Source organism: Vulpes lagopus, chromosome 7, assembly GCF_018345385.1.
Source record: "Vulpes lagopus strain Blue_001 chromosome 7, ASM1834538v1, whole genome shotgun sequence".
In the NCBI taxonomy this organism is placed as follows: Eukaryota; Metazoa; Chordata; class Mammalia; order Carnivora; family Canidae; genus Vulpes; species Vulpes lagopus.
Window position 1 is genome coordinate 12,847,515 of NC_054830.1, and position 24,431 is coordinate 12,871,945.

The 24,431-nt window shown below is 53.4% G+C and overlaps 1 protein-coding gene across 1 annotated transcript; it reads left to right on the top strand.

Annotated features, from left to right (window-relative positions):
* The first annotated feature begins 1,404 nt into the window (after positions 1 to 1,404).
* Positions 1,405 to 22,819, top strand: COLGALT1 (collagen beta(1-O)galactosyltransferase 1). Its single transcript, XM_041763516.1, has 12 exons — positions 1,405 to 1,752; positions 3,095 to 3,205; positions 4,413 to 4,530; positions 9,042 to 9,176; positions 10,326 to 10,530; positions 12,467 to 12,586; positions 17,740 to 17,816; positions 17,895 to 18,001; positions 18,200 to 18,332; positions 19,503 to 19,630; positions 20,721 to 20,927; positions 21,141 to 22,819. Exons 1-12 carry the CDS (start codon positions 1,490 to 1,492, stop codon positions 21,406 to 21,408), a joined length of 1,872 nt encoding a protein of 623 aa, XP_041619450.1. The 5' UTR covers positions 1,405 to 1,489; the 3' UTR covers positions 21,409 to 22,819.
* Positions 22,820 to 24,431: the final 1,612 nt, after the last annotated feature.

A 24,431-nucleotide genomic window follows, 5' to 3' on the forward strand; every position in this document is an offset into this window, starting at 1 on the left:
CTGAGATATATTTGTGCTTCACGGCCCCCATACAGCTGTTTTTTGTTTGTTTGTTTGTTTTTTAAATTTTTAACCCAAGATATGATGTTAACTGTAAAATTGAAGCAACAACAACTTGTCATCCTGCCACCTTTGAGAAAATCACTATTAGCTTTTGGTTCTAAAATCTTCCAGTCATTTGTCAATTTATCAGGGTACGGGATGTGTCTTGTCACTCTGTTTTTCTAACTTAATATGATCTTTCCTTGTCAGGTCCATAGAGTGCAAAATTGTTTTTGCCATTTTATTCCAGAAAGTTTCAAACATACCCCAAAAGCAGAGCCCCCTGTGTGCCCCCACTTAGATTCCGCAGTGACCAAGGGTGGCCTGATTCCTTTCCTCTACATCCTTCCCTCACTTCCTTAGTCAGTTATATAACCAGTACGTTTGAGGTGTGTTTCCAAAATACTCAGCAAAAAAACTGAACTTGTGCAAAATGGTTGTTGTAGAAAAAAATGGAGAACAGAAGCAAAGGAGAGAAATGAAATTGGAAGAAGGGAACGAACAAGGAGAAGGGCATGGGGAGGAGGAAGGGCAAGTATGACCAATTCTGTTAGCCAAACTGGGAGATTTGGAGCTTTTGGGGTCAAGCTCATCTTTTCCTTAGGTTCAGACCCTACTGTCCTTTGAGCTCAAGGACACACTACCTGGGCCCTGAATTTTACTGAACAACATTGACTCTTCTCCTCCCGACCACCATATTAATAAATGTACATCCGAGCATCCTTCTTAAAACGTAATTTTTAAGAATGACACAAACCCAAGCAATTGGAAAGTAGGCCAGGGTCTTGGGAAGCAATCCCCGGGTAGCATTTCTAAGAAAACCCCCACGCTGCCTCCGGAGCGCGTGCCCAGCACTTGCAAGTATCATCCGGCTCCATCTAACATCAGCCCTGCGGGGTCGGTAAGACGCTGTTTTACAGACGGAGAAACTGAGGCTCACACTGCGAGCCCACGGTGGGGGTTGAATTTGAACCCAGGACGCCAGGGACCCACACGCGCTTAATACCCAACAGCCCTTGTGGACGTCCCTGTGAAACCAGGTCCGCCTGGGGGCGGACATTGTACAGATGGGAGCGGCACGTGTATGAGGCGAAGGTCCAGGCGGCGGGAGGTGTCGGGAAGAAGGGCATTTCTAAGCTCTGACACCTCTACGGCCGTGAGTCACGTCCGCCGGGAACACTAGGAGCGCTCTGTGCCTTTAAGGCGGGAGCGGGGGCGGGGCCTCGGGGCGGGCCTGCCTGCCGACGCGGCGGGCGGAGGGTGAGCCGCGCTGGGAGCCTTTAAGGCCCTCCGGGGGCGGGGCCTGGAGAGCGGGCCCAAACGGAGGATTCGCGCCAGACACTCTCCTCCCCTTTAAGGCGCGCGGCAGGGCGGGGCCCCGTGTCTCGCTCAAGGCGCGGTCCGCGTCCGCCGTCAGAAAAGCGGCTTAAAGGCGACGCGTGGCGCGATGGCGGCGGCCCCACGCGCGTGCCGGCGGCGCTGGCGGCCACGCCCGGTGCTGCTGCTGCTGCTTCTGCTGGCGCTGCCGCCCCCGGGGGGCCCGCCGGGCGCCGCCGCCTACTTCCCCGAGGAGCGCTGGAGCCCCGAGTCGCCGCTGCAGGCGCCGCGAGTCCTCATCGCGCTGGTGGCGCGCAACGCGGCCCACGCGCTGCCCGCCACGCTGGGCGCGCTCGAGCGGCTGCGGCACCCGCGGGAGCGCACGGCGCTGTGGTGAGCGCGGCGTCCGGCCCGGGCGGCTCCACGCCGCGCGCCGCCTGCTGCCCCGGCCCCGGGCGGGGCGGGCTGGGCGGACCCACGCGTGTCCCCGGCTCGCTTCCGTCTGCGGGGCGGGCGGGACGCGCGGGCCCTCTGCTTGCGGTGCCTCCCTCCCCGGCTCTGCCCCGCCGCCTGGGACTGACCGTCACAGCGCCCTCGGGGCACCCACAGCTCCCAAGCAGGGGAGCCCGGAGCCCCCGCGGCCCGCATTGCGCTTCCACTAACGGGGGGGGCTTTCCAGCTTCTGCAGCGGATCCTGAACCCAGCCTGAGCCGGATTCCCTGCGCTCTGGCCAGCGCGGGTGGGTGCGTGGGTGGGTTAGGGGGCCAGGTGGCCAAGGGTAGGGCAACGCGGCAGAGCCGTGACACCTGGCTGGTGACGTCCCGCCTCCTGCCTCAGTTTCCTCATCTGGAAAATGGCAGCATTAGTGGAACTCCGGTTGCATTGGTCTCTGAAGCTTAACCGTTTAATGTAATGCACGTGAAGCCCTCGTGCCTGGCGTCTCTGGCTTGGTGCTCGGTGCCCAGAGCTGCGGCTGCTAGTATGTTGTCATTACTAGTCATCAATGATACTGTTGTTGTTAACTTAGTAACAGCTCATTTGAGGGGATAGCTCTCATCTGCCTGTGGACTCGGTAGTTTCCCCCGCCCTCCATCCCAGGTTCGCCAGCCTGGATGATGCAGGCACACAGTGGGTGCTTCAGAAATGTTCGTTGACGAGTAACCACAGGCCCCTATAAGGTAGTGTTGCTCACAGAACAGACTCGAGGAAGGTGGGGTGGGGGTATATGATATATGCATTTTTATTATTTATTTATTTATTTTAAATATTTTATTTATTTATTCATGAGACAGAGAGAGAGAGAGAGAGAGGCAGAGACACAGGCAGAGGGAGAAGCAGGCTCCATGCAGGGAGCCCAACAAGAGACTCGATCCCGGGACTCCAGGATCACGCCCAGGGCCAAAGGCAGGCGCTAAACCGCTGAGCCACCCGGGGATCCCCAATATATGCATTTTAAAATTAAACCGCAATATTTAGTACTTAACATGGTTATAAGATCCTAGATGCTCAGTGGTACTAACAGTGTCTAGTGTGTTAATTTTTCCAAAATTAGCTTGTGGGTCCTGTCTTCATCTGGAACACACATGAGGAAACAGGCTTGGAGGGGGGAGGCATCTTCCAGGGCCATCAGCTGGTGGAAGGCCAGTTTAGAGTGTGGAGCGCATGTTGCTTCACTGCTGCCCCATCCTGCCTCAGTCTCCCCAGCCTCACACTGACTGTCCTGCTCGGCTTGCAGGGTGGCCACAGACCACAACTCAGACAATACATCGGCTGTGCTGCGGGAATGGCTGGTGGCTGTAAAGAGTTTGTACCATTCTGTGGAGTGGCGGCCGGCAGAGGAGCCCAGGTGAGCTCCTGGATCTGTCCTGACCGCCTACCTTCCTAGTAAGACTGGGCTGCGCCCCTATTCACACACCTCCTGTGACTCCTCATTGTCTTGAGACAGAACCTCAGCCCCTCAGCCTCTGACTCTCCAGCCCAACTCTGCAGCCTTAAGGGCTGGCCTTGGCTTCTCAGACCCGCCCTCAGCTTTAATGGACCATAATCCTCCAGTTGGACCTTTGCCCCAGCAGTTCCCTCCACCTAGAGTTCCCTCACTCTCTTGTCCTCCTGGTGGCCGCCTTCTGCTTTGTTTCCAGTCTCATTCTGTGCCCCAGTGCTCTGTTGCTTCGCTTCCCGGGAGCCTCTGGGCAATGCAGGCTCCTGGCTCCTAGCTGCCTGCCTGTCTGTCTGTCTGTCTTTCTAGTAAATGACTTTTTTAAAAAAGGTTTTATTTATTTATTTGAGAGAGAGAGAGAGAGAGCACAAGGGCGAGGGAGAAGCAAGCTCCCCGCTGAGCAGGGAGCCTGATAGGGGCCTCGATTCCAGAACCATCGGATTATGACCTGAGCTGAAGGCAGACACTTAACTGGCTGAGCCACTGAGATGCCTCTCAGGGTTTATTTCTTTACCTATCTGCTGTCCTGACCAAATTCTGAGTCTGGGAGGACAGGCCCCAAGTTTTCTTCTTTCTTCTGTGTGTTCTGTCCCAGCAGCTCCCCTTACTCTCAGGAATGACCCTACAAAGCAAAGAGGCTCCTAGCCCCATATCCAGAGCCTTCTTCCCATTCTGCAGGTGCTCTGGGCTTTTTTTTTTTTTTTAAGATTTTATTTATTTATTCATTAGAGACATGGCGGGGGGAGGGAGACACACACACACACACACACACACACACACACACACACACACAAGCAGAGGGAGAAGCAGGCTCCATGCAGGGAGCCTGACATGAGACTTGATACTGGGTCTCCAGAATCAGGCCGTGGGCTGAAGGCGATGGTAAACCACTAAGCCACCTGGGCTGCCCCCTGCCTTGGGCTTTCTCTGCTCTGGGCCTTTGTACGTGCTATGCCCTCTACTGAGGACACAAACTCCCTCCTCTAGTTTTCTCCTCTTCTGCCCCCCCTTCAGATCATACCTACATATCTCTTCCTCCAGGAAGCCCTCTCTGACCACAGCCCTTTGGGTTGCCATAGTGTCCCATCCTTTCCACATCACAGCTGCCTCTCTGCAGGTCCTACCCGGATGAAGAGGGCCCCAAGCACTGGTCCGACTCGCGCTATGAGCACGTCATGAAGTTGCGCCAGGCAGCCTTGAAATCTGCCCGGGACATGTGGGCTGATTACATCCTGGTGAGTTTCTTGGCCAGCTACCCTGAGGAGGTCGTGGGGGAGGACTGGGTGGCCGCCGAGGGAAGGAGGATCAATGGGATGTGAAGACCGTCCCTAAACCCCTTTACAGAGGAGAATAGGCTCTGAAAAGTGGAGTGAGTTGTCAGAGGCGACACGGCTGGTTGGCAGAGGAGCTGGAGTTCAATCCAGGGCTGCAGAGGTTCTTAATCATCAGGTTGTGTCCCCAGCCATCCCGTATGGTTGGACACTTGGGTTGTCACTTTATTGTCACCTCTGCGCTCCCCCATGATGACATCCTCTGGGTGACTCCTGAGAAGCCAGAGGATGGGATCAGTGGGGGTTGGGGGTGCGCTGAAATGCTGGGCTGCTGAGGCTTGACTTTCACTTCCTTCTCCTGGACTGGCCATTGCCCCTGGAGGAAGGGATGGTTCAGGCTGGAGTGTAGTCATGTTAAGGTACCTGCCCATGGGCCTGTGCAAGCTCCTTCAGCCCATCCCCTGGAGCTGGACGTGATCTCCTCCCGCTGGGTCCGGCTCCCCAGGAAGGTTGAATTCGATGATAGCCTGTCAGAGCCTTTCCATCTAGGCACTGGGCCGAGCCGTGGTCTGTACCTTCTTATTTGGTCAGCAGACCTCCACGAGCCCCTCCCCTGCCCCCCACATGCCAGAACCTGAGGATGCGGGAAGAGTCAGTGCAGCCTGAGCCCTGCCTTCCTAGTGTCCCAGGAAGGGTGGCCGTGACCAGAAAAGGAAACTGGGTGAGGAAGTACCCAGAGGCAGCCAGTACTGTGATTGTGGAAGGGCAGCTGGTGGTGGATCTGTGTCCTGGGGCTGTTGTGACAAAGGACCACACACTTGGGGATGTGGGTAGGGGGGCTGCAAACAATGGAAGTTTATTTTCTCCCAGTTCTGGAGGACAGAGATCTGAAGTCAAGATGTCAGCTGGGCTCTGCTCCCTCCACAGGCTTGAGGGAGGATCCTCCCTCACTTTTTTCAGCTTCTGGGGCCCCATGTATTCCTTGGCCTGTGGCCTTGTCTGCCTCAGTGGTCACGTGGACTTGTCTCTATTTCTTCTCCTCTTTAGGTCTTTAGGGCCTGTCTTACTCCAGTCTGACCTCATCTTAACCTATGTCCTAGTTACATGTGCAAAGATCCTATTTCCAATTAAGATCACCATCACAGGGTACCAGGGATCTAGACTTCAACATATCTTTTTTGGGGTCACCATTCAATCTACAGCAGATGGCACAATCAGAGTGTAGTGCCGAATGAGCAAGGTTGGGGGGCTGTCTTAGGAGGGGACCCTAGCAGCCTGAAGGAACAAGGAAGCCACCCTCGGGGGAAGCTGAGGGCCAGTGTCTGAGGCAGAGGAAATAGAGTAGGGTGCAAGCTTGGGGCAGTCAGGCACTGACTTGGGGCAGTGAGGAAGCCAGTGTGGCTGGAGGGATGATGGAGGTGGTCCTGAAGTGGTGGGTGGCGGCCAAACTATGCAAACCAAGGGAGAGATTTGGTTTTGAGGGTAATGGGGAGCCATGGAGGGTATACGAGCAGGAGAGGACTGTGTTCTGATTTAGGATTTTCAGAAGCCCTGTGGCTGCCATGGGGAGCAAGACCTGTTGGGGCAGGAGTGGGGATAACAGGAGGCCAGGGTAGAGGCCAGTATGGAGCAGGGCTGTGGAGAAAGACAAATAGAATGAAGATACCTTCTTAGGCTGAAGGGACAGGCCCTGCTCAGGGACTGGATGTGAGGGTGCCAGGAGACCCCATGACCCTGGCCTGAGCCCTGCAGAGAGGAGAAAGAATGGAGCAAGCTCTTCCTCAGAGCCCTGTAGGCTGATGCCTTAATCAGACCACTTTACAGATGGGAAAGTGGAGGCTTACAGAGGGAGGTGACAGCGTGCTTGTTGGTGGAGTCTCAGAACCAGGGAGGCATAGAGGTGGGACCTTCTGGAACCATCTAGCACAGGGCCTCCTTGTCTGCTACCCTGGATGTTGCTTTCATGGTTTGAGGCTGGCTGGTTTTCACTCTTTTCCCTCAGCAAACTTGGGTGGAATTCCATGTGTTGGTTCAAAACTCAAAGCAGCTTTTGACATACCGGTATCTTTTTGTAACTGGGGACTCAGGAAATCCATATTGAGATGTGAAGTCATTTGTCCAGTGTTTTAAAATTGTTATTAAAAAGATCTCTTTAAAAAAAAAAAAAGACCTCTTTTTACTAACACTGTGGGTGTTACTTGTAAGAAAATATACAAGAAAAAGTAAGAAGCTTAGGGAAGAAAAAAACAAGCAAACCTTATAATCTTACCTCCCAGAGAGACTCACTTTCTGGCTAGTTTTCTGTGTTTTCTAATTGAGGTGCAATTCACATAACATAAAATTAACTGTTTCAAAGTGAACCACTCAGTGGCATTTAGTACATTCATTATGTTGTGCAACCACAACCTCAATCTAGTTCCAGAACGTTTCCGTCACCCAAAAGGATACCTCATCCCCATTGAACAATCTACTCCCTCTCCCCCTCCTCCTGCCCCTGGCAGCCACCAGGTTTCTTCCTGTGTCTACACAGATGGCGCCTCTTCTGGACATTTCATATAAATGAATCATACGCTATGTGGCCTTTGTGTCTGGCTTCTCTCAGCATGATATCCTTGAGGTTCATCCATGTTGTGGCATGTGTCAGGGCTTCGTTCCTTTTTATGGCTGAGTGATGTTCCATTGTGTGGATGGACCACATTTTATCTATCCATTCTTCCATTAATACACACTTGGTTTTACTTCCACCATTTGGCTATTGTGGCCAATGCCAGTGTGGATGTGGGTGTGCAAAGGTCTGCATCCCTGTTTCCAGCTATCTTGGTGCATACCTAGGAGTGGAATCGCTGAGTCATATGTTGCTCTATGTCTGACTCTTTGAGGAACTACCAGACTGTTCTGGCTGTTTTTATTGTGTATAAATTCAAAGGTCGCAAATTCAAACATCCAGCCGTCCAGGGGCTGGGCCAGGAACAACCCCTGCGGCTTAACCCAAGGGGCAAGCCACCCTCAGTCTGCAGCGGGGGTTGTCATGTGGGAATTCCATTCTGGAGCTGCCAGAGAAGGCTGGAATTCTAGTTTTTGCTGTTGTTTGTGGCAGGTGATTTAAAGGTTTTAAAAAGCCTGTGTGGGTGACAAAGCATATCTGTGGATCAGATGCATTTAAAAATAAATAAATATATCCTGGGAGGGCAGCCCCAGTGGCCCAGCGGTTTAGCACCGCCTTCAGCCCAGCTTCAGCCCAGGGCGTGATCCTGGAGACCCGGGATCAAGTCCCATGTCAGGCTCCCTGCAGGGAGTCTGCTTCTCCCTCTGCCTGTGTCTCTGCCTCTCTCTCTCTCTTTGTGTCTCTCGTGAATAAATAAATAAAATCTTAAAAAAAAAATACATCAAAAAAAAAAAAAAAAAAAAAAAACATCCTGGGAGATCCTCCTAAGAGTTCTGTAATGCATCGTGACCTGTGTATCTTCACACCCCAGTGCACAGGAACACCCTTACCCGATCATTTTCTGTGACGTGATTCCTAGCTGTCTGGGCTCACTCTGCAGTGGGATGTGGCCAGAATTTCTCTAGCCAGTTTGCCACTGCTGGACTCCTGGGTTGTTCCCCAGTCTGTGTGATAAACAGCACCACAGTGAGCATCCTGGTGAGGCCTCTATGGAGAATGTTGGTGACACATAGTTTTGAGGGGTGGGGGGACCAGCAGGTTCCCCTCCGCCACCCCAATGGCGACCCTATTCCTGGGTTGGTGGATTCCATTCTATGCTGCAACAAGCAAGTCACAATCTTATTATCTCTACATTTAAGGCGTTAAAGGAAAACAAAAGGCTTACATAAAGATCTGATTTTTACACACTCTTTATCAGCATGTAATTCATGTTAGACAAACTAACATGAATTCCTCCCAGCCGCTCCCCACGGATTTGGCCTCTGCTCCAACTGTCCTCATCAATCAGCGCTGCCTGTTTTATTATTAAAAGATTTTATTTATTCATGAGAGAGACAGAGAGAGAGGCAGAGACACAGAGAGGTGACCCAATATGGTGCTCAATTCCAGGATCCTGGGATCACGACCTGAGCCAAAGCCAGACGCTCAGCCACTGAGCCACCTAGGTGCCCCGCATTGCCTGTTTTAAAAGTTTCCATAAGTGGAGCCACATGGTATACTCGCTGTCATGCTCAACATCCCGCCAGTGCCACGTCTGGGCTGCATTTGTGTCTCTTTGTGCTGTGTGATCCGTCCCTTCTCTTGCTATGGAGTGTGTTTCCTTTTAGGAGTGTCACTTGGTTTGTCACTAGAGGCAGAACTGGATGGTTGAGGAACCGGGTGGCTTCCAGGGCACAGCTACTACTCCATACCCCCAGACCTCCCTCCTCTCCCCTCCAGGACTCTGGCCTCCACCCCAGCTGTTCAGAGCTGTGGCCCAGGCCAGGTCAGTCTTATGGCCTATGCTGATGCTGTATTGGGTGTTTTGCAGTTCGTGGATGCAGACAACCTGATCCTCAACCCTAACACACTAAGCCTCCTCATCGCTGAGAACAAGACGGTGGTGGCCCCCATGCTGGATTCGAGGGCTGCATACTCCAACTTCTGGTGTGGGATGACTTCCCAGGTCAGGGGGCTGCTGGGGTAGGGTGGGACCTGGGGATGGTAGGGGCCAGCAAGTGGGGAGTGTGGCTGGAATCTAACTTATCATACCACCTCATGGTGAGCACTTTACAAGACCCTCATGGTAATCCTTGAATAGCTCCTTGACGGAGAGTCCATGACTTCTTCTCCGCACCCCCTTCCCAGTCACTGAGGCAGAAACAGGAACACAGGGAGAAAGGAATCGACATGCCTAAGCTCACACAGCTAGGAAGCATGGTGCCAGGTAGAACTTCAGGCACAGCTTGATCCAGGTGTTAAAATAACAGTTGTATCTTCCTCCATCCATTGGGTGGCTTCATTTTCAGACTCCTGGGGCATGATCCCAGCACGATTCGGCCAAAGTCTACTTTGGGCCTTGTCCAGTCTCCTCTTAAAGCTGAGCCAATTCTTGAAGCCAAGAAAATAAGTCAGGTTCTGATTGGCCAAGCCTGGGCCACAAGTCCTACCCCAGGGTTCAGGCTGGGGTTGCTGGCAGCACCAGGGAGAGTGAAAGGGTAGGTCTGGAGTAGGGGCCATGCCAGAGCCAGGACCCCGCCCTGTCTCGTCCTGTCTTTCTAATTGATGTGCAATTCACATAACATAAAATTCACCATTTTAAAGTGAATAGCTCAGTGGTTTCTATTTTTAAAAATATGTCATAGAGTTCTAAATGTTATTCTCTAATAATTCCAGTTTGTAAAGATATGGTGAAGAGAGAGCCCAACTTCAGATGGTTACAACTTATTTTCTAAAAGATTCCTCCCAAGTTCCTTGAAGTCATACCTCTGATGTTTAATCTCATATAAATCAAGGGATCACACATATCCAGTCCCTTTCTCAGCTTTCTGATTTCCTCCTTCAAGTGGTTCTGATCTGAGGTGTTGAGCTAGATCTGCAGGTGCGCAACTGCTTCCCCTCCCTCATCCACCACTGCCCCACTGCCCCACCACCTAAGGCTCTGGGGAGGGAGATGCCTGACGGCACCTAGAGCTCCGCACTCAGGGAATGCTCGGCACAGCCAGAGGCTGGCATCCGAGTCTTGCTCTCCAAGTGTTCCATGCCTCCCCTTGTCCCAGGCCTCCAGCCTCAATCTCTGGGACCCCCATATAGAACTCTGCCTTCCTCCCCACAGGGCTACTACAAGCGCACACCCGCCTACATCCCCATTCGGAAGCGGGACCGCCGGGGCTGCTTTGCAGTCCCCATGGTGCACTCGACCTTCCTGATTGACCTGCGGAAGGCAGCATCCAGGAACTTGGCATTCTACCCTCCTCACCCTGACTACACCTGGTCCTTTGATGACATCATCGTTTTTGCCTTCTCCTGCAAGCAAGCAGGTGAGCCCACAGGGACTTTGCCAGCACAGGGGCATCTGTCTGATTCTCTGGGACCAGTGTCAGAGCCCACAGAAGGGTCACAGAACGAGAACTGCAGGGTGCAGGATGGCTTCAGGTGTGGCTCTATCCAGGTGCTCAGGTGATGTTCCCAAGGGCTCGCTTTCTCTCCAGCCCTGGCTTCACTGGGTCACTTCACTCCCCATATCTTTAAGACCTCTTTATTGAAAATTATTTCCATCTCGATATTCTCCTGTGTTTTCTAGTTGAGCATAATTATTCCCTAATTGTATAATTAGGGAAAAAATATTTTAAAGAGAAAGAGAACACAGCCAGCGAAAACCGACCTATCATTTTTTTTAAACCATGGTTCAGCAAACTATGCCCCATGGACCAAATCCAGTCAACCATCTGTTTTCCTTTAGCCACAAGCTAAAAATGTCTTTTGGGTTCCTGGACCTAATTCTATCATGTGTTTAGGGGAGGGGGAGGACTTCCCCGTACCACCACACCAACAAGCAATTGTCTGTAGGACAAACAGGGTGTCCTACCATTCAACTCAATTCTGACCCTGTCTTTGCAGAGATCGTATCATATCCCACAGGTTGAGGTTCTCAATCCTACCAGACCGCCCCTCACCCTAACTTCAGATGCCGGCCACAAATCCATGTTCTCACCGTGCTTCTGGCCAACTGGCTACAAATCAGAGGCTTCCAAGAACACTCTCTTGGGTTCCATTAACTTGCTAGAGCAGCTCACAGAATTCAGGAAACGCACTTACTCACTAGATGACTGGTCTGTTATAAAAGTATATAACTCCGGAGCAGCCAGGTGAAGAGATGCTGAGGGCGAGGTATGTGGGAAGGGGCACAGAGCTTTCTCACCCGCTCCAGGTGTGCTGCTCTCCCCACATCTTCACCTGTTCAGCAACCTGGAAGCTCTCTAAACTCCATCCTTTTGGGTTTTTACAGAGGGTTCATTATGTAGACATGATGGATTGAATCATTGGTTTTTGGTGATTCATCCTCTAGCTCCTCACCCTGCCCCTCTATTCATGGTTGATCTTCCTGGCAACCGGTGTGTGTGTGTGTGGCTGGTAGGGGGGAGGTCCCCTGTAAGTGCTTTCCAAAAGTCACATGTTAACCTAAGAGATACCTTTAAGCTCTCAACATCTGGGAAATTCCAAGAGTTTTAGAAACTGAGCCTGGAACTGTGGACAAAGACCAAATATACTCAAGAAGTCTATATTTGGTCATCTGAATGGAGAAAAGAAATGAAGAATAATATTTTATGATATGAAGATTGTATAAAATTCAAATTTCAGTGCCTATAAATAAAGTTTCATCGGCACACAGCCACACCCGTTCACTTAAGCCTCATTTCTGGCTGCTTCTGTGTTCCAGCAGAATCTGAGTCATTGAGACAGAACCGTCTGGCCCACAAGTGTAAATATTGACCATCTGGTCCTCTGCAGAAAAAGTTAACCAGTTCAAGTGAAAATCATTTTCATTGGGTTTTGTACTTAAAAAAAAAAAAGACAGAAAAATGTAAACCACTCTGAAAAGAGCAAATGCAGATGGAGGTACCAACACTACTGTCTTGTTCAGCCGCCTCTCCTGTTTGGGCCTAACTGTGCATCTGTGCAACCCACCCGCTGTTTTGCGGTTTGCTGTGTCACAGAACCCCATGGGGATGGAGACAGTAGCCGTGCAAGACACTCGTTAACAGCTCTGGAGCTTTCCCCCGGGGCTTGCCTGGCAGTGTGAACCCCTCTTCTGGGTCCCGGTCCCAGCTGGAGAGCTGAGGAGTCTCTGCTGCCTGTTGGGAACAGGGGGACCTGCTTAGGTTCCAACCCCCTGCTGGGTGGTGCAGCTGGTCACGGGGGGCCACTGCTGCCTTGGAACGTTTTCACTTTGGATTGTTGTTTCCTTGGCCCCAGAGGTCCAGATGTACGTCTGCAACAAGGAGGTGTATGGCTTCCTGCCGGTGCCACTGAGGGCCCACAGCACCCTCCAGGATGAGGCTGAGAGCTTCATGCATGTGCAGCTGGAGGTCATGGGTAAGTCCACCTGCGCCAATCTGGGAGGGCCAAGTCACCTCCCTGTCTCTACTACCTCTCATCCATCCCCTGAGCACTGATTGGGTGTCTGCTGCATGCCAGTTCCTTTACTGGGAGTCTGGCATGAAGAAGGTGGATGGTTGTTCCGGCTCTTACTAGCTTGCAAGCAGCTGTGCACAGCATCCTGAGAGCTGTCAGGATGGCCTTCTGGGAAGAGGTTACATTAAGATGCAGTAGGGGGGAGGAGTTAGCCAGGAAGAGGATCATAGCTGCAGGGAGCAGCACATGCAAAGGCTGGAGGGGACTTGAGCTCAGAGAACAGTTCAGAGAACAGGGAAATAAAGGGGCAGAAAATAAAGGAGGTAAAGGGGGCAGAGCTGGCAGGCAGAGCCAGCGCAGGGGCCTTGGACACCCAAGCTGAGAGACAGGCCTTTTTCCCAGGGGCAGTTGGGAGCCATAGAGGGTGCAGGAGCAGAGGGGCAGCAGGTTTCCACCAATGGACCTTAATGTGCATGGCATGTCTGGGACACCTCCCTATTTTGGGCTTTTCCTCATCCATGCCTCTACCAAACCCCAGACCCACCATTATTTAATATTTATCTCAAGCACACTTTTTTTTTCCCTCTTAAATACATTTTTTAAAAAAGATTTTATTTATTTGAGAGAGAGAGTGAGCAAGGAGTGGGAGAGCAGAGGGAGAGGGAGAAGCAGATTCCTCATGCCAAGCAGGGAGCCCAGTGCAGGACTCAATCCTAGGACCCTGAGACCATGACCTAAGCCGAAGGCAGATGCTCAACCTACTGAGCCACCCAGGCTCCCCCGCTTGAATACATTTATTTAAAAAAGGAAACTAGATATTTTTACCGTAGTTGCAAGCTCATATCTTTTTAATATATAGACAAATAAATCCATAAACTGTTAAACTAGCTGTCCCTCTAGTGGGCGCCTGAGATCAGACAAGCACACAGGGCTGAGCTGCCATCAAGGTTGAGGAGGGGACTCGTGCCCCAGCTGGGGAGCACCAGAGCAACCACCCAGTGATATGATACCTACTTCCATGAGGGCCGCACCCTGTGCGGGCCACACAAATCCCCCAGAAGGCCCCTGAGGCAGCATGGCCATTCCTCCCACTGCACAGACTGGGAGGAGCCCTGCCCTGGAGCTCCTTTCCCACTCTTAAACCTAGCTCTGGAAAGTTCTGCTTATGGCACCCCCTGGTGGCTGAAGATGGAACAGCACCTGCCCTCTTTGTTTTGAGAGACTTTTGGGTATTTTGAGGTAATACCTGGAGGCTGCAGGGTCACCAGAGTATGGACCCCTGCAATACTCTAGTGTTTGTCACACACAGATGCCCAGACCTGGTGCAGTAGCCTCACCAGGCTGCAGTCACAGAGGCAGGTCTCTACTTGTTACCAACTCCAGCGGGAACTGGCCCCTGAGAAATGTCTCTGAGGCTGCCATAGTTTTCCTAGTTTATTATATTATCTATTATTTTAATTTTTATTATTTTTTATATTTCAAGAGAGAGAAAGCATGCATATGAACAGAGGTAATGCAGAGGGAGAGGGAGAGAGAGAATCTTAAGCAGGCTCCACACCCAGCAGAGCCCAGCGTGGAGCTCTCATGAGAACATGACCTGAACCGAAATCAAGAATCAGACACTCAACTGACTGAGCCACCCAGGCATCCCTAGTTTTCCTAGTTTAAAGTTTCTCATGCATTTCTGGTCAGAAAACCATTCACACTATTGTCAGAAACTGAAGTCACCAGAGGGGTGAATATTTTCCTGTGTCTCTAGGGCCCAAGCAAAGTATATAGAACAAACAGAAGGAGGGTCTGGAAGATTCAGATATTTGTGTAAATCTTTCCTTCTGGTTTGAGTGGAGACATTTTCTCTCCATTCATTATGTGGATACCCGGACCTGGTCTGTGCCTGTGATTTTTTTCATGCATTCAAAAGTCTCTTACGATGAAATTTCAGTCCTGCAGGAAGTCTCAGTAAGGTTCTCTGTGAATGGGGAATCCTACAGCCTGCTTCCTTCCTTCTGCTCATGCACAGTGGGGCATCTTTCCCTATCAGCCCCATATACCTTGCTTGGTATAAATCCTGTTTGTTGAGTGTTAGCACACACCGTGGGAATGGGTGGTGTGCATGTGGCATGATGATTTTTTTATATCCTGTCACCAGGCCAGGCCCTGGCCTTCACCCTGGCCCTCCCGCCACCCCAGTTTCATCGGCCGATGGGTTGTAGCTATCTTGTTCTATGAGTGGAATCGCCCAGCATGCCTCTCTCAAGTGCCATGTCTTCTGCTCAGTGTCAGCGTGGCTGCCATGTGCAGCTGTGGCTTGTTCCTCGCCTTGCCACATAGTGTTACACGTAGATGTTTAACCACAGATTTATTCAGTCTTGGCTGCATCACACGTCACTTACAAGTCTTCTCATGAGGGATACAGGGTGTTTCCCACTGTCCCTAGGGTTGCTATGAGTTTCCCAAGCATGTGTGTGAGGGAGTTCCAGACATGCATCCGTGGGTGCCAAGTAAGAAAATATCCACAGGATTGCTCTCACTTCTTACAACAGCTGCAAGGTCATGGGGCCCCCAAGACCAGATTAGGGGTTTGATAATTCACTAGAAGGACACAGGACTCCCTGGAAGCCATTACACTCCCAGTTACTGTTTACTACAAGCAAAAGGACACCGGTGATAATCGGCAAAGGGAAGAGGTATCTGGGGTGGCACCCAGCAGAGTTCCAGGCATGGAACTTCCGGTTGTCCCCTCTCTGTGGAGTCGTGTGGACAGCTTTCACTTGTAGCACCGCTGTGTGACAATATGCAGGGTGTACTACCATATGGAGATGCTCCCTGAGCCTTGGTGTCCATGGTTTTTACTGGGGCTCACCCACATGGAGCTGGCTGATTACCACATGGGTGACCTCCGTCTCTACCCCTGCAGAGGGCGAGCTGATTCTACGTGACCCAAGCCTCCTGCCCTAAATCACAGTGTTGGCATAGACCACTCCAGGCCTCAGGCAAACAAAGATCATCTTATTAGGCAGGATGTTCAGAGGGCTTCCACCTCTCAGAAGCTGGGGGACAAAGCCAGATTTTTCTTTGGGCAAGTTTGGTTATTCACCCCATGATGGGCCTGGAGGTGTTAGGTTTTTATAACCACTGTGATGTGACTTTCTGGAAAGGCTAAATTGCTTTGTTCCTTCTGGATGTCTGGTGTGCTCCGTTTTCACAGAACTGATGCCAAAGAGTGAGGAGACCCTCCGTCCCACAGGCAGGCCTTGTTGCCTCCACACCCCCCAGTGGAGGGGCAGACCCTTGGGAAAAGGGAAACGACACCTGGAGTTTGGACCCGGGTCCTCAGATCCCAACATCTGGCCCTTGGTCTCCAGGCTCCCCAAAGAGGATGGGGAGTAGCCAGAGCTGTGAAGGGCCCTGGGCAGGAGGAAAGCCCAGGATGCAGTGTCCCTAGGGGGCCCAGGTTGGCTTTGGGCCTCGCCTAGGCCTGTCTCAGACAGAGGGGGGCTTTGTCTGTCCCTCAGGCTCATATAGGGCCTTTATTCTTGATGGGGTAGATGCCATACTCACTGTCAGGCTGGGCCCCTGTGGGTCAGGCGGTGGGCATGCAGAAGCCACCCCGGCATCCAAGGATCTGGTCATTCTGAGGGAGGCTACCAGGGATGTGCCAAGATGGGGCTCTGGAGACGTGGTCTGGTCTGAGCATTGTTCACAGCAGCTGGAAGGGCAGTGATCATGACCACTCTGAGATTCTTGCCATTCCTTGGCTGGTAGACATGCCACTCCAGTCACGTGGTCACCTTTCCCTTGTGTGTCTCTGTGGTCGTCCTTCTGTGTGCATGGCTGTATCCAAATTTCTCATTTTTATGAGGATCCCAGTCACTATTTTAACCTGATTATCTCTATAAAGACCTTATTTCCAAATAAGGGCACATCTTGAGGTACTGAGGGTTGAGATGCTAACATGCTGGGGAGGACACAGTTCAACCCATAATGTGTGTCATTTTACAACATCTTTTCCTGAAGCCTCTGTGAGGAGGAGGTTTTTAAAATTAGGAGCCCTGGGGTGCCTGGGTGCCTCAGTCGGTTGAACATCTGACTCTTGGTTTTGGTTCAGGTCTTGATCTCAGGGTCCTGAGATTGAGCCCCATGTCAGGCTCAGTGCAGAGTCTGCTTGAGATTCTCTCTCCCTCTGCCCCTCCTCCTGCTTGTGGACTCTTTCTCTAAAATAAATCTGTAGGGCAGCCCCGGTGGCGCAGCGGTTTAGCGCCGCCTGCAGCCCAGGGCGTGATCCAGGGCATGATCCTGGAGACCGGTGATCGAGTCCTACGTCAGGCTCTCTGTGTGGCGCCTGCTTCTTCCTCTGCCTGTGTCTTTGCCTCTCTCTCTCTCTCTCTCTCTGTATCTATGAATAAATAAAATAAAATCTTAAAAAAATTTAAATAAATAAAATAAATCTGTAATGAAATGAAATAGAAAAACAAAACAAAATAAAATAGGAGTCCCATTTTATAGACGAGGAAAGCCAAGGCCCCGACAGGTCAAGGTCACACAGCTTGCTACCATTCCTTTGTTCATTCTATGAATAATTATTGAGTGCCTGCTGTGTACCAAGCATTGTGCACTGGAGACTCAGTATGAGTGGGCAGACCTGGTGTCTGTCCTATGGGGTTCATAGGAGACAGACAGGAAGCCAGGGAGGTAGGGCTGCAGGATTGGGATTTGATGATCAAAGGCCAGGTGCTGTGGGAGCTAGGTTAAGGTACCCTGCTCCAACTCAAGAGGGCATCTTAGTTGGGAGGTCAGGGAAAGGAGAGGAGAAAAGAAAGGAAAGGTGTTTTGGGCCAAGGCCAAGCATGTGCAAAGGTCCTGAGGTAGGAAGGGGTGCATTTGGGGCAGTGTCAACAGCCAGGGTGAGTAGGTGGGGGGTAAAGAGGCCAGCACCAACATTGTGAACAGAGCGGTGTCAGGCACAGTCTCCGATGCCAGGCCAAGGAGCTTTAGGGTAATGGTTCCTGGAGCTTAGGGTAATGGTTCCTGGAGAGGTTGGGGAGGGGACGTTGTTCCTCCTCCCCCCCCCCCCCAGTGTCCCCACTGACCCCTTGGCACTGTCTGGCCCACAGTGAAGCACCCACCAGCGGAGCCCTCCAAGTTCATCTCGGTGCCCACCAAGACACCTGACAAGATGGGCTTCGACGAGGTGAGCTGGGCCTTCCCTGGCGGGTGGGGACGGGGCGGGGACGCGCCTGGAGGGTCCTACCAGAGCTTCTGGCTACAGGTCTTCATGATCAACCTGAAGCGGCGGCAGGATCGGCGGGAGCGCATGCTGCGGGCGCTGCAGGAGCAGGAGATCGAGTGCCGGCTGGTAGAGGCCGTAGATGGCAAGTACGTTTCCCCCTCTCCCCGGGTCGGGGCATGGGGGGCCAGCGGGGAGCAGGTCCGTCCAGGGGTGTAGACCATGCCCTGGCAGCCCCGGCCTCGTGGGTCCAGGAGAGGTGCTAACGGTGGAAGAGAGAGGGGCGCGCTAATGGTGGCACAGCAGGCCCAGTGGGTCTTCCTCTGACCCGCCTCCCCCACCTCCAGAGCCATGAACACCAGCCAGGTGGAGGCGCTGGGCATCCAGATGCTGCCCGGCTACCGGGACCCCTACCACGGGCGGCCGCTCACCAAGGGCGAGCTGGGCTGCTTCCTCAGCCACTATAACATCTGGAAGGAGGTAGGTCTGGCAGGGGAGGGCAGGGCGGTCCCCCCACTGGCCGCTCAGGGAGGGACTCACGGGCGCCCCCTGCAGGACCCTGAGACTTCAGCAGGACGCAGGGCCTGTCTTTAGAGAACGCTTCACCTGCATGTCACCTGCACCCTGGCTGGGGCAGCTGCTGTCCTTTCATTATACGGATGGAGAAGCAGACTAGGGAGGGTGGGATGAGCCTGGCTCCTGAAAAAGGTGGGGGTCTCAGGCCCAGGACTCCCAAGCAAGGCCTCTTCCCACCCAACTGCTGTCACATGTCTTTGGAACCCGGACTCTGTGCTCAACCATTAGGAGTAATGGCCATGGGGACAGTAAGCAATGCTAACCCCATGCCAGGGGTTTGCCAGCCACCCTCAGAAGGGAGGGCTGTGATAGGTGGGGACTGAGATTCAAACCTGGAACCACGGAGCATGAGGCCAGATAGGGCATTTAGGCATTTGAGGTGATGGGTGCTCTTTCCCTGAGTGAGATTCGTCACAGAGGGTGTGGGGCAGAGGTTACCGTGTTCAGGGGGCCACGACTTGGTGTCAAGTCCAGCCCTACCTCGTAGAGGGGTAAGTTCTGTAAGGAGGGTCCCTGTTGTTGCAGATGACAGTCACCCTCCTCAGTCTTAAGGACTCTCAAGTGCATTCAGGGAGCACCCAAGCACCTACTGTGCATTTGGCCTAGTGCTGGTGCTGGAAACGTGACAGCCCCTAAGACAGATGCATACCCCTGCAGGGGGCTCACAGCCCAGGGAAATGGGGAGACTGATGGCAAACCACAATAAACCAAGTGTGATGCACCCGCAGCAGGGCCATGAATTGTCCTCAGCTGACAGCTTTGGCCAGTGGTTGGGGAGGGTGACATCTGAGCCGAGGCCTGAAGGCTGGGGGCTTGCCTGCTGCCACGACAAGGGGTGCTTTGTGTCAGCACAGGCATAGGCCCTGGGGTGGGAAGAAGCAGCTCAGGCAAGGCCAAGGCCAGGGCACCTGTTGCCACGTGTGAGGGGAGCCAATGGCCAAGAGGTCGATCCAGTAGGTGGCGAGGAGGGCTTGTGTCTGCTTCTCTCCTGCTGCCCCAGGCCTAAGCAGAGCTGATGTCAGGGTCAGGTCTGGCCTTGGCCTCCATGTGATGTGGGCAGGGCACCCCCCTCAGGTCGTGGACCGCGGGCTGCAGAAGTCACTGGTCTTCGAGGATGACCTGCGCTTTGAGATCTTTTTCAAGAGACGCCTGCTGAACCTCATGCGGGACGTGGAGCGGGAGGGTCTGGACTGGGACCTCATGTGAGTGTGGGGCAGGGCTGGTAGTGTGATCTACACCTGGGTGGCGCTGGGCTGGGGCCAGGGCTCAGGGGTGCAGTTTGGAGCAGGGTGAAGCTGGAGCCTGGAGCTCAGAAGTGTGACCCAGAGCCTGTATGCATGAGGACCTTTGCAAGTTAATAGGCCAGCCAGCTCTTGGGGTTGTGGCAGAAGGGGACTCGGGTGTGGCCTGTGTGAGGGGCCCTGTGGTCTCTGGATCTGAGAGCAGTCAGGGCTTGGCTTAAGGCCTGGGGGGTAGGGCCACAGGCCTGTGAGGATGACTGGGAAATCTAGGGACCTGGCCTGTGGGGACGGGGCTTTGTCAGGGCTTGGAGACTTGCTAAGTCATGTAGGAAGATGGGGTGTGGCAGAGATTTGACCTGGAAGCCTGTGTGCATGGCTGGAGATCTTGGGGTGTGGCCTGGGGTAGGTGTGGTCAGGGCTTGGGAGTGTGCCCAGGATCCGGGGCATGGCTGAGTATGGGGCATTGCCAGGGAGCGTGGGTCTTAGACCAGCACTAGGTAGGATGTGGCTAGCGTATTTCTGGAACAGCCTTTTGGGATCTCCTGTAGGTGAGTTGGTTTGTCCTCCCACCATCTCTCTCTCTCCTCCTATGTGCAGAGCCCTGATGTAGGTTCTAGGCTGCAGACTCTGGACCATGCTAGTAATAGGAACAGTAGCCATATCCCTTCATCCCTACCTACTCACCATTCCTGCACCTTGCCCAGCTGCCCCACAGTCTTCTGAATTCAGAGCAGCTTCCTTCCTAGTGCGTTCCTGGCCTCAGAGAATGTCCAGGACGTCCTGTCCTTCCCAGCTCCAAATTCTCCCATGGCTCCCTAATGCCCTTGGAAAAAACTCAGTCTCCTCCCTGCACATCCCAGACCCCTGTGGTCCTCCCTGGTCCAGCAGCCATACCAGCCTCCTCGTTGCTCCCCAGACCCACCAAGCCCGCTCCCACCCCAGGGCCTGATGGAGGCTCACTCGATCTCTGATCTCCGATCTCCGACTTGCTAAGTCAGCATTATCCAGCGGGTGGGACGAGGGTGACAGGGCTCAAACTCTGCCCCCGCAGCTACGTGGGCCGGAAGCGGATGCAGGTGGAGCACCCAGAGAAGGCTGTGCCCCGTGTGAGGAACCTGGTGGAGGCGGATTACTCCTACTGGACGCTGGCCTACGTGATCTCCCTGCAGGGCGCCCGCAAGCTGCTGGCCGCCCAGCCTCTCTCCAAAATGCTGCCTGTTGACGAGTTCCTGCCGGTCATGTTTGACAAGCACCCAGTGTGAGAGGGGCTTGCAGCGGGCGCCCGGGCCGGGGTCTCGCTGTGTGTCTGTCCTGGGTGGGTGGGCATGGGGCTGGCAGACCCCGGGGACGGACGTGTCTACCTGTCTCCTCCCTCCTCCATGCATCCCCTCCACCCGCCCCTGCCCTGCCCACTTCTCCCTCCATCTGCCCCTTCCTCCCCACCCACACCGCCCCTCCTCCCTCCCCTCAGGTCCGAGTACAAGGCCCACTTCTCGCCCCGCAACCTGCGCGCCTTCTCGGTGGAGCCCCTGCTCATCTACCCCACGCACTACACTGGGGACGACGGGTATGTGAGCGACACGGAGACCTCCGTCGTGTGGAACAATGAGCACGTCAAGACCGACTGGGACCGTGCCAAATCCCAGAAGATGAGGGAGCAGCAGGCCCTGAGCCGCGAGGCCAAGAACTCAGACGTGCTGCAGTCCCCGCTGGACAGCGCTGCCCGCGACGAGCTCTGAGGGCCAGTGGCCATGTCCCCGGGGCCTGCCGCGCCCCCCCGCGCCCCATTCTGCAGACCCCCGGCAGGCCGCCCCGGGCTGTCCGCACAAGGCGGTGTCCAGCCAGCTCTTGCTCCGCAATCACGTGCACGCAGGCAGCTTTCATGGAGTGCCTACTGTATGCCGGGAACAGGGCTTGGCACCAGGGGGATCAGCGGGACCCAGACACCGTCAGTGGCTTCCGAACACTTGAAGTCCTCACCCTGTACCAGGCTCCTATGTTTGGCACTGAGTGATGCATAATTACTCCCTCCATCAGGGATTGATTCAGCCATCAAGCTTTTGTTGATTCCCACCCTGCAAGAATCAGCACTAGTGAAACAGTCGTTGTTTTAATTCATTGGTATTTATTGAATGCCTACTGTATGTCGGGCACCAACCATTCTAGGCTCTGGGAATATTGAGATAAACAAGACGCTTCCCGTTCATTCCTTCGAACACCTATGAACCACCCACTATGTGCCTGGTACTTGTGACACAAAGATAAGTTCTCACTGACTTAGAGCATTTGTTGAGTGCCTGCTATATGCTAGGAACTGAGATTGGTGCTGGGGGTGAAGATAAGCAAGGTGCTTTCCACTCTTCAATTGGTTTCTTCCCCACACACCTAAAGAGCACCTACTGTGTGCCGGGCATTAGTGATACCAAGCAGTATGGCAGTTGCTCGGCCAGCATTGGATCACCTACGTGTGCGCTGGGACACGTGTTAAGTGCTGGCCACCAAGATGAGTCTTTTACTTCTCCATGCAGCAGGCATTTATTGAGCGCCTACTGTGTACCAGACCTCATGGACTCCCAGTGGGATGAGAATGGTTGGCTGAGTTTGATCCCTGCCTGCCCCCACTCCCCCGCCCCCTGGTCACCCAAGCTGTGTGCAGACAAAATCCCCCCACCACCCAGGAGGGAGGGTGGCTCTTCCCCCACTAGGGGCAGCTGGGCCCAGTGACCACGTGGCCACAGGCAAGCTCCCCTGGACCCCGCCCCCCTGGTGGGGGCCAGGGATGAAGACAGAGGCTGGGTCTCCTGTGCTCACCCCTGCTCCCGTGTTGACCTGTCACCCTGTGTGTTTGACCTCCCTGGCCTGCGTCTCAGGTGTGAGCTCTGCTTGCTCCGTGGGGTTCCTACCGCCAAGCCTTTGGTGGGACTCTTGAGGGGGGGGCTTGCATAGGCTCAGCTGCACCAGGGCACAGCCCGTGGCCTGGGCAGGACGTTCCCCTGCAGGCCTGGAGGACTTGCTGTGCCTCCTGCCTGGAATGAATGTCAGAGCCAGTCAGTGGTGCTTTGCTCACTTAGGGATAACTGCTCACTGGGTCAGGTCCTGGATAACCTGCTTATTTTTTTATTAAAGGTTCCTGGTTGATTTTCACATAAACCTGTATTCTCTTCTTGCTCCACTGCTCTGCTTACCACGGTTACACACTCACACTTCCCACCCCCCGCTGCCCACCAAGATGTGGGAGGAAATGAGGTGCTGGAGGAGAGCCCACCCTGGAGGGAGTGGGGGTGAGGGTGTGTAGTGAGAGTCCCTCGTGTCCCACCCGGCCCACCCCATAAATCTTCCCTGAAATAGCCCAGGGACAGCTGGCCAACCGCACTGTCTCCTGCGGGGGTCAGCTGCAGCATGGTCTCAGATGACAGAATGAGAAGCTGTCACGTTTTGGAATCTCCAGAAAACTGACTCCAAAATGAGGATTTGAATTGTCCCAAGAGATGACCCCAGGAAGCCCGCCCATGAGGGTGGGGACATGAGACAGGGAAGGAGCCCCAGCCGGAGGTGCCAATGAGCAATTGACGCTGGGCCGCTGGGGGCCTCAGGGGACAGCACTGAGCATGCCCCGCGCAATGGTCCCACCTCAGGTGATGGGGATGAAGTGTTCATCCACACCTGGTTCTTCGTCCAATACTTAAAGGTTCTCAAGATTTCTAAGGCCTTGGAAGGCTTGGGTACAAACCCAAGCCTTTTACAAGAGAGCACAGATGGTGTGTGATCCTTGTGGGAGAATTAGAATATGCCGCTAAAACAGAATTAAATCTTCTATCCTCAGAGACAACAATTAACATTTTGGTGAAAAACCTTTCAGTCTCGCCCATGTGCATGGTGCAAATACATACACGTTTTCTAAAAGAGGATCATGTTCCATAAACTGTTGCAACCTCCCACCCCCACCCCCTACCAATGCAACACATTTTTATTCCATAAACGTGGAATCACATGGCACCCGGTTTTTCAGCAATTTTATTTATTTTACTATTTTTAAAAGATTTTATTTGTTTATTTGACAGAAAGTGTTGTGCCCAAGATTGCGAATCCGAGAAACCACCACGGAGCGAACCCCGCTGCAAGTACATGAGGGTTTATTTACAAGCTCGAGCTTGGGTTGAAGTATACTCCATGCAGCAGAGCAGGGACTTGGACCCCGAGACTAAGAAGCACAGCAGTGCTATAGGGGCCCGTGGCCAATGAGATTGTAACATACGTAGAAAGTTGCACAGCCATGTCGGTCCACACGCAGGTGGCCAATTGAATTACGATTCACCCTATAGTGACCATTTGAACTAGCCTATTATTCTGGTTAGAATTGGTGCGCAGGTTTGGCAGGCAAAAGAGGGGTTTTCGTTCCTTGGCGGTTAAAGGTCAGAGGTCCCGCATTCCTATGTGTGCTAGTTTCTGATAAGGGTGTGCTTAATAGCTAAACTGGGGTGAGGGAGTGCCTTAAACAATAGGCAGGTCGTGTGGGGGGTTTACATGAGATGGCGGGTGTAGCACAGAATGGAGTTAGTCCTGCTCTGCTTGTCCAGGGGTAGGGGATTTTTGTTAGATTTCCTGGGTCCCACAAAAGCACAAGCAGGGGGAACTGCAGAGGGAGAGGGAGAAGCAGAGCAGGGAGCCCGATGCCGGGTCCATCCCAGGACCCTGAGATCATGACCTGAGCCAAAGGCAGACGCTTAACCAACAGAGCCACCCAGGCACCTCAGCAATTTTC